The 10,015-nt window shown below is 39.3% G+C and overlaps 1 protein-coding gene across 1 annotated transcript in view; it reads right to left on the reverse strand.

Annotated features, from left to right (window-relative positions):
- Positions 1 to 10,015, reverse strand: part of LOC308091626 (mucin-5AC-like) — a gene marked incomplete at its 3' end in the record, with an annotated part of 45,100 nt that overhangs the window by 24,417 nt on the left and 10,668 nt on the right. The window contains exons 5-10 of the mRNA XM_080437288.1: positions 7,645 to 7,735; positions 5,552 to 5,658; positions 4,653 to 4,866; positions 3,587 to 3,712; positions 3,318 to 3,435; positions 2,706 to 2,844 (exon numbers count right to left, since the gene is read on the reverse strand). Coding sequence (XP_080293414.1) covers positions 2,706 to 2,844; positions 3,318 to 3,435; positions 3,587 to 3,712; positions 4,653 to 4,866; positions 5,552 to 5,658; positions 7,645 to 7,735 — 795 coding nt within the window. The remainder of the gene's footprint in view (positions 1 to 2,705; positions 2,845 to 3,317; positions 3,436 to 3,586; positions 3,713 to 4,652; positions 4,867 to 5,551; positions 5,659 to 7,644; positions 7,736 to 10,015) is intronic.

Below are 10,015 nucleotides of genomic sequence, written 5' to 3' on the forward strand. Positions count from 1 at the left end.
TTAGTTTTTTTTTAACCAAGGTTATGGTGGGTACCCCAACTTTAAGGAGCTGTCAAAAATTCTCCTAGGGGGACTGCATTTCAGTCTTTGTGAGATGTGTTACTAGACACCTTTACAAACACATTGGTGAATAATTTTTTTGTTAAGGAATTTATTCCAAGATTCTTTTAATATCCCCTGACTATATGTAGAAAGATGCCAGGTTTATTTGAAGACCTGGCATCCTATAGTGTGTATGGTTTAAATGTACAGATTATTGTTTAAACTGAGTGTAGGTTCTTGGCTTACCGATGATCCTAGATGACTATTTCTATGAATTTGATGTATTACGTCCTGTTTGCCTTGCTTACTGTAAATTGCTCTGGATTAAGAGCGTCTGCTAAATGCTTAAATTGTAAATTGTAAATTGTAAATTGTAAATTGTAAATTGTAAATTGTAAATTGTAAATTGCATGGACACAATGCTAGTCTAATCACCCTGCTACAGTGCACACAATTTGGAGACAAACTGAATTGACGTTTGTCAAAGTGAAAGGGGATGAATACTACACCAAACATCATATTCCATTTTTCATTATCTTAACCAAACATTCTGGGGGAAAACATATGACAAAAATTAAAAATCTACACTCTACAAGCATTCACTATTTTTGAGATAAGGCCTATTGGTTCAAATCTAAAGTGATTTTTTTTTTCATCAAGAGCTTGAAAAGGCTCCAGCTGTTTTATATGCAGAATGCACACAAAATAACCTCCAATAGATCACTGGTTCTCACACTTTTTCCTGTCAAGCCGGACCCCCAAAATGATATGTATTTAGCTGCGGACCCCCGTGTATACTGTAGCCTACATGCATGTGCAAGTGGTTACAATGATTGTGATGCTGTATTAACACATTTTGCCCCCCCCCCATTCTCAATTGTTTAACTATTCCATGTGAACACTCTCAGAGTTGCAGACCCGTAGGGATGCATTTTGCCCACTAACCATCAATCATTGTGTCAAAATAGTGTGAAATGTATCAAATTGACCTAGAGTATGTAGACATGATAAACAGTCTTTGGATTATTTGATTGCAGAGAGCAAAAACCTGAGAAATTATTCTAACAACTATCTGGCTAGAAGGAAGCAAAGTGACAAAAATACTAATAGGTGACAACACACTAATCCTTAAGAGTACAAGGAAGTGAACACAGAGTTTCCTCTTTCACACCAGTCAAACCACCAGTCCTATGTTTGCATATCATTTAAGCTTGAGCTATATAGCTTGTAGACTGAACATGGGCAACTGGCGGCCCGGGGGCCACATGCGGCCCCCACCTTTAATGCAGGTTAATATCGACATGTAAACATGACCCTCTTTAATTACCTTAGTCTATATTAGTAGCTTAATGACTAGTATGCTATTACAATCTTATTGTCTTTTTTTATGTCCAATGCATTTGTATTTAAGTTCATAAAGTTAACATAAGTATAACTAAATGCATTTGAATTTAAATAAAAATGTTGCTTTTCATTATTCCAATTCAAAAAATATTCAGGATTCCAATTCAAAAATAGTAGATCTACAAGCTCAAAATGTGCCGCAGCTACGCATTTTGAGCTTGTAGATCGGCTATTTTTGCTACTTTTGTGTGATAGAATGACGAAGTAATAGGGCATTGATTTACGAAAATATGGAGATAAGAGGTTTCCCGCCCAACAGTATATGCAAAGTGTCCCCCTGGACGGAAGTAAGTGTAAAACATATAGTGGCCCTCTCCATCATCAAAGTTGCCCACCCTCAATGTAGACTGAACAGAGAGATCAGAGAACAATTCAGATGGAAGCTGATTTAAATCGGCTGCATTTCTAGCACCTTTATCCATAGAGCTCTACAACGTGCGTTACAGTCACACACACACACACACACACACACACACACACACACACACACACACACACACACACACACACACACACACACACACACCTGCTCATCAGGAGCAGTTAAGGGTTCAATATCTTGCTCAAGGAAACTTTGACACAAAGCGAGGGGATTGAACTGGAGACCTCTCGGTTCCCAGACGGCCACTGTACCTCCTGAGCCACTGCAAACCCCCCACCCCATCCCACCCCACACACTATTCTTGAACCCTCCTAAAAATCTTCTCAACAAGAATACAAAATTGGTTCTGATACAGAATGACTTGCATCCCCTGTATGTACCTATGGAAAGTAGCTTCTGTTTTTTACATTGATATACATTTGGCCCGCGGACCCCCATCTGAAAATGTTTTGTGCCAGGGACCCCCGGAAGCAAAGATTTGAGATAAAAATGCTCGCTTTAAAAAAGTATATATATTCAAAGATATGCACACATTTTCAAGATTTTTCAAAAATAGCAGATCTACAAGCTCATACAGGATGCAAAAACAGGATATGAGCTTATATATCTTCTATTTTTGGTGAACAAATTTAGCTGGGGATCCCCTGGTACCCCCAAGGACCACTGGTTGAGAACCACTGTCATAAACAACTGTGTAAAGCAGAGTTTTAGGCCTGTGTGTGTGTGTGTGTGTGTGTGTGTGTGTGTGTGTGTGTGTGTGTGTGTGTGTGTGTGTGTGTGTGTGTGTGTGTGTGTGTGTGTGTGTGTGTGTGTGTGTGTGTGTGTGTGTGTGTGTGTGTGTGTGTGTGTGTGTGTGTGTGTGTGTGTGTAGACTCACCTTGGCCAGTACGTAGGAGCAGTCTCCATGAAAGGTGTAGGTTTTACCATCAAAGGTGTTGACATGAGCTCCTCCCTCCACAGAGCAGGTTCCTGGACAGTTCTCTTCCTTACAGCTCCACTGACCTCCCTCACACACACTGCGAGACACACACTTTGTGTTAATACACACACACCCTATTCGTACAGTGGTTCAAATAATCATATTTACACTGCGGACCCCCCCACCCTGACAAGCACTTGGAATGATACGAGTTGAGCCATAACATTCAGTTTGACTCGATTCCACAGATAAATATTGTTAAAATGTTTGCCTCTTTCTTAGGTAATATTTGATAATTTCGCCAATGTTTGACCATTTTTGTCAATATGTTATTTATCTATTTATTAATCATTTTAGAGGTGGTTCCATTTGTACACAATCAGAGTTACACACCCATAACGGGGCATTTGGAACCCCCTCAAGGAACCATGAGGGTCCCTCGACCCCAATTTGACTACCCCTAATGACTACAGTCGTCGTGGCACGGCAGTGGGACTTTGAGGCAAACCTGACAGGCCGAATGGACAAAAAAAAAATGGCAATCTGCATTTGAAAAAAATCTGTTCTCACCATGTCCTGCAGTTGACAGTGTAGGATTCCCCAGGGCTGTAAAATGTGCCGTCGTGTTGACATGAGCACTGAGCCACGGGAACACAACCGCTCTGCTTAATGTCATCAAACACAGTTCCTGAGGACGACAGAATGACCCATGAGTGTTCGGATTGAAACCAAGAAGATTTTTGGGAAATAATTTTCAAATAATTACAAAGAAAAATTAAAACAATCGTACATAATATATATGTATAAATGCGTGCGTGCGTGCGTGCGTGCGTGCGTACCAGCAGGACAGTAGCACCCATCCAGACAGTGGTTGTCACAGGTGTAGCTGGCCTGGGGGTTGGAGCACGTGTCAGGACAGGGACTTCCACACTCCTGAAACTCCATGTTGTACGGACACTTCCTCTCTGTTCCAAAAAACAAGAAAGACTTTTTTATGTTTTGTCGTAAATTAATGCATGCATAAATAGCAGATGCTATTTTCACTATTTTAAAATGTAGGAAAAAATTATACAAAAAAAAAGAATGATTTTGGACGTACAGGGTTTCCACCTGACAGCAATCTGTATTTGTGTGTATGTTAGCTGGAGTGTACAATAGAGCCAGACCAATGCCCGATTTTTGGGTCTGATGCCAATCCACATTTTTTGAGAGTCCTATTACTGATGTTTTGACCATGGGTGCAGCTTCCTGGTCTGAAATTTAGTAGGAGTTCAAGTGACAGTTCATGTGAATGGCCTGTAGTTTTGTTGTTTTACCCCTGCTGGTGTCAGAAAGATTTTTTCTCAATGCAAGTGGGTGGGTTTTTGACAAACTTTAGACTTGATTTTCTTACCTTAATAAACATTGTCATAAATATATGCTTCCAGTCGCTAGTTTAAAGTTTTCTTTCAATCATATGCGTTTTGGTAAATTATGGTCCCATTTATTTTAAAATTGACGATAAAGTAGGTTATGCTCTAGGAGGGGCGGGATGATTTGATTGACAAGCTATACAACCAATAGCATTCATTCCCCGCCCCCGCTCTTGATTGACAAGCTACCCAACCAATAGCATTCATTTAGCGATTGATTTCCGGTTGTTTTTTGGTATATAATAAAGATGGCGGATTTGAAATAGTTGAAAAATAGGCTTAATTTATGATCTGCAGAATATGGGGGCGTCACTTTGTCCATCTCTTTTATACAGTCTATGGTTTTGACCCATATTCTTTTTTTATCAAAAAGTGCAAAATGTTCTAATAGATATTATTATATTATTAACCACTTTCAGTCGATCTACAGGCTCACAAAAGGTTTTGATGTGTTCCTAACTGAAATCCTAACGGATCCCAACACTATACTTACCACAGAACTCGGGGGTCCTCCACTGCTGTGGCCGCCCCCCCGCGTGGACACACTGTCTGGAGAACTCTGAGACGGTCTTGCAGAGGCAGAAGGAGTGTGAGGTCTTATCACAGTGACACAGGTCAGCCATGCAGGCTTTACTGAACGCCTCTGCGTCCAGGCGGCCCGCGCAGTCACGGAACGGAACGCTGGAGAAGATCCGGTCACAGAAGTCCTGCAACGAGCCAGTCAATCAATCAATCAATCAGTCAATCAATCAGTCAATCAATCAATCAATCAATCAATCAATCAATCAATCAATCAATCAATCAATCAATCAATCAATCAATCAATCAATCAATCGATCTCAAAGCATTCTACCAAGTCTCATGATTATGTTTTATGATGGAATTCAGTGGTGTAAAATAAGTACATTTACTCAAGTACTGTACTTAAGTACACTTTTGCGGATTTTTTACTTTACCGGAGTATTTCCAATTTTCAATACTTTTACTTCTACTCCACTACATCTCAGAGGCAAATATTGTACTTTTACTCCACTACAATTATTTGAAAACTTTAGTTACTAGTTACTTTGCAGATATAAATGATTATATTATAAAACATACATTAACTACAGCCCTATGTTATACATAGAATATTAGAAAATAGCCGATCTACAAGCTCACAACGCGTCGCATCGCAACACATAGTGAGTTTGTAGATCGTCTATTTTCAAACATTTTAGTACTTTTACTTGTAGTACTTTAAATATATTTTGATGCCAATACTTTTGTACTTTTACTCAAGTAACATTTTGAACGCTGGCCTTTTACTTGTAACAGAGTATTTTTATGATTTGGTAGTGCTACTTTTACTTAAGTAAAATATCGGAGTAGTTCTTCCACCACTGGTTGTACCTTGTCTCCACAGCTCTCAGCAACAGTGAGCTCAGGCTCCACACAGTCCTCTGTGGGTCCGTCCACCTTCCACAGTGAAGCGTAGCTGTCCACCGACAGCACCTGACCTACAGGAGACACATGCAGGACACACAACTCCACTTTATGTACAAACAATTTCTGTATCCATTTTGCATCCACTCAGAGACCTCTTCACAGTGGTGTAAAGTAACTAAGTACATTTACTCAGGTACTGTACTCAAGTACAGTTTTGAGGTACTTTTACTTTACTGGAGTATTTCCAATTGTCTATACTTTTACTTCTACTCCACTACATCTCAGAGGCAAATATTGTACTTTTACTCCACGACAATGATTTGAAAACTTTAGTTACTAGTTACTTTGCAGATATAAAGTATTACATTATAAAACATGCATTAACCACTTAAGCCCTATTTTATACCTAGGCTATTTCAAAATAATCGATCTACAAGCTCACAACGCGTAGCATTGTAGATCTGCTATTTTCAAACATTTAAGTACTTTTACTTTTGGTACTTTAAGTACATTTTGATACCAATACTTTTGTATTTTTAGTACATTTTGAATTCCGGACTTTTACTTGTAACGGCATGGTCCCACCGCACTCTGGGCGGAATCTGCCAATGCTTGGTAAGGGCGCGCTTCCACCAAAACATGGTCGGCTAGCGTTAAACGCAGGTTGTGCGCGGCCACAGTTTTTTGCAGCCAGCGGATTCTAAAAAACGGGAGTGACGCGCCTGTCACTCACTTTCAGGACCCCCCCCCGTAGCCCGCACCGCCTGCTGCCTTGAGCACCACGGTGCTTCCTGAGTCTTGAGACGGTCCGCCTTCCACTCACCCGATTGGACAGAGGGGGAAAATCAGCTCCTGCCTCCAGCAGTATTCTGCTTCAAATAGAGAAGTCGTGTAGAGCAGATAAACGCAAGGTCTGCGCGACAGGCGGAAAGATCCGCTCTTGCGTGAATCCACGCATTTACATTGACAAAGCATTGGCAGATTCTGCCCCAGAGGTAAAATAAAAGTGCGGTGGGAGCGCGCCCTAAATGCAAATGCGTGGATTCATGGTCTTGCGCATTTTTTCCATGAATCCAGGCATTTGCATTGACAAAGCATTGGCAGATTCCGCCCCATAGGTAAAATAAAAGTGCAGCGTGACCGTGCCCTAACAGAGTACTTCTACATTGCGGTATTGATACTTTTAGTTAAGTAATATATTTGAGTACTTTTTCCACCACTGTTTCTTCATGATGTGCTCAGGGACACATGAGCACAACTTATCATACTTTTCATGCACTCAACCAAGTATACAGCCCTGGGTGATCCTGGTCAAATAAGTATATAGGGTTAATATAATTGGTCCTCACTAATGCTCATTATAGGATGCCACCATGTCTGTCTACTCACTCTGTATGTCTCATTGGTGTGCTGTGGACAGTTAAGAAACCTGCCTACCAGTGACATCATCAGAGGTGTTTCCAAGCTAATAGAAACTACCCTACAGCCTTTCTCTCCCTGGAAAGTTAGCATGCTGAGTGAAGTGTGACTGTTAGGCAGTGGTGCAAAGTAACTGTATTCAACTGTACTCAAGTACATGTACTCAAGTACTGTACATAAGTAAAATGTTGAGGTATTTCTTTTATCTACTTGAGTATTTACGATGTGCAGTACTTTTACTTCTACTCCATTAGATCAGAGGCAAATACTGCATTTTTTACTTTAGTTACTTGTTATTTTGTAGATTTTGATTATTACTTCAAAACATACATTAACCACTTCAGCCTCAAATATACTTCGGCTATTTGAAAATAACCAATCTACAAGCTCACAACGTGTCACGATGCGACGCGTTGTGAGCTTATAGATCGACTGTTTTCAAAAGATTGTTGAGCTTGAGAAAAAATGAGACATTCTGCACAATGAGTACTTTTACTTTTGCTTTCAACACATTTTGATGCCAATACTTGTGTACCCTTACTCAAGCATATTTTTTGAATGGAGGACTTTTACTTGTAACTAATTACATTGCAGTATTGATACTTTTACTTAAGTAAAACATGTGAGCTCCATCTTACCGTTGTTAATAAACTCGTTGTACAGAGGAACTTCGCTGAAGTCTCCACACAGTCCACACGTCTCGTTCCTGTACTTCTTATCCATCTCAATCTGTTGGTTATAGAATATTATAAATCAGTGATCAACCTGTCAACAAGATGATTGGTTATAGAATATTATAAACCAGTGAACAAGTTGGTCACACAGTGGTGTAAAGTAACTAAGTACATTTACTCAAGTACTGTACTTAAGAACAATTTTGAGGCGTTTTCACTTTACTGGGGTATTTCCAATTTTCAGTACTTTTACTTCTACTTCACTACATCTCAGAGGCAAATTTTGAACATTTACTCGACTACAATTATTTGAAAACTTTAGTTACTCGTTACTTTGCAGATATAATTATATAACATTATAAAACATACATTAACCACTTTAGCCCTATTATACCTAGGCTATTTGAAAATAGACGATCTACAAGCTCACTTGTGAGCTTATCTGCTATTTTCAAACATTTTAGTAGGCCTACTTTTACTTTCGATACTTTAAGTACATTTTGATGCCAAAACTTTTGTACTTTTACTGAAGTAAATTTAGAATTCTGGACTTTAACTTGTAGCAGAGTACATCTATATTGCAGTATTGGTACTTTTACTTAAGTATAGAATTTGAGTACTTTTTCCACCACTGCAAGGTTTACACCCGGACAGCGGCGAAACGGTATTCATTATGAGGTTTACTTTAATATTAATTTTGAAATGGTATCAATCTGCTTTCAGCCAGCCCAAAATGTCACATCAATCTCCATTAAGGCTAATTTTGAAATGGTATCAATCTGTTTGCAGCCAGTCCAAAATGTCACATCAATCTCCATTAAGGCTGCGTGTGTGCAGCCGTCTGTTAGCTTTAACAGGCCTTGTTGGTTTAAAGGCTGGGTTTGTGTTCCCTGTTTGCTCATGGTTCCCATGGGCCCAGGTGACTCTGTGTCTATACTCTGTGTGTTGGACCTCGATCAATATTTGTACAATGTTTCACTGTGCAACTATTTAATATTCTCAAATACTCCGCTATACGCATCATTGCACATTTGCACACACACACACACACACACACACACACACACACACACACACACACACACACACACACACACACACACACACACACACACACACACACACACACACACACACACACACACACACACACACACACACACTCACACACACACATACACACACACACACACACACACACACACACACACACACACATATGCACATAGTTTGTATTTGTGAGGACATCTACATTTTAGGTTGCCGACTTTGTGATTTGCGATTTGTTGTTGTTGCCATTTCTAACCCTTAATCCCCGAAGCTGAAAATAGCAGATCTACAAGCTCACAACGTGTCACACTGCAACTCATTGTGAGCTTGCAGGTCTGCTATTTTCAGTGGAGGACACCAGGGTGCAGCCAAAAAAAAAGACATCCGGCATAACACTAAATTTAAAGGTAGGGTAAGTGATTTGCAATTATTCAAATAATTGCAAAATGGATCTATGTTCTGATAGTGCTCGTTACTATAGAGTGTCCTGTCCATATGGAGTCTCCATGTCTCTCCAGCTCTTTATAAAACAGAAAATGCATTTTCGTTTCAGTTTCAGTTTCATTTCCAATTTTATCCAATCAGGATAGAGAACTCAATCAGGATATAGATTAAACAAGTGAAATTGGAAGTGATGACACTAAGAAATGAGCAGGCAAAATTAGAACTGGAACACTATAAAAATAAAGCTTAAAAATTGGTACTTTCTCTTGATTGGCTGAGATTTTGACACCTACCAGAAAATGTATTTTCTGTTTATTAAAGAGCTGGAGAGACGGGGAGACTCTTGTTACTGAACAAACACTCTCTAGATTACTATCAGAATATAGTGCTTAAACCTTTTAAAAAAATACTTTTTGTTTTAACCCAAAAATATCACTTACCCTACCTTTAACCTCTAAATATCTAATCCTAATCCCAACCTAAATATTGTTCCTAATTGTAAATCTAACTCCCCAAATCAGTTTTAACCATAAAACAACCATTTCTCTTGTGAAGACCGCAGGAACAAGGCCCTCAGAATGTCTATTTCTCAAATTCTTCAATAGGGCATAGCAGTAGCGGCCATTTTGTGGAGCCACATATAGAAAACCCATTCATTTTCCCCATAGAGATTTCCAAAAATATGTATATAAATGATTGTGTCTGTGTCAAAGAATATTTGAATATTTAATCATATACTATCGCCGGCTGGTAGAGTGCAGTCCATTAAAATGAACATATTGCCTAGGTACTTGTATCTTTTTCAATGCTTCCCCATATTTCTCCCTAAATCGTTTTTCAC

Source organism: Gymnoscopelus braueri (genome assembly GCF_963280865.1).
Source record: "Gymnoscopelus braueri genome assembly, chromosome: 9".
In the NCBI taxonomy this organism is placed as follows: Eukaryota; Metazoa; Chordata; class Actinopteri; order Myctophiformes; family Myctophidae; genus Gymnoscopelus; species Gymnoscopelus braueri.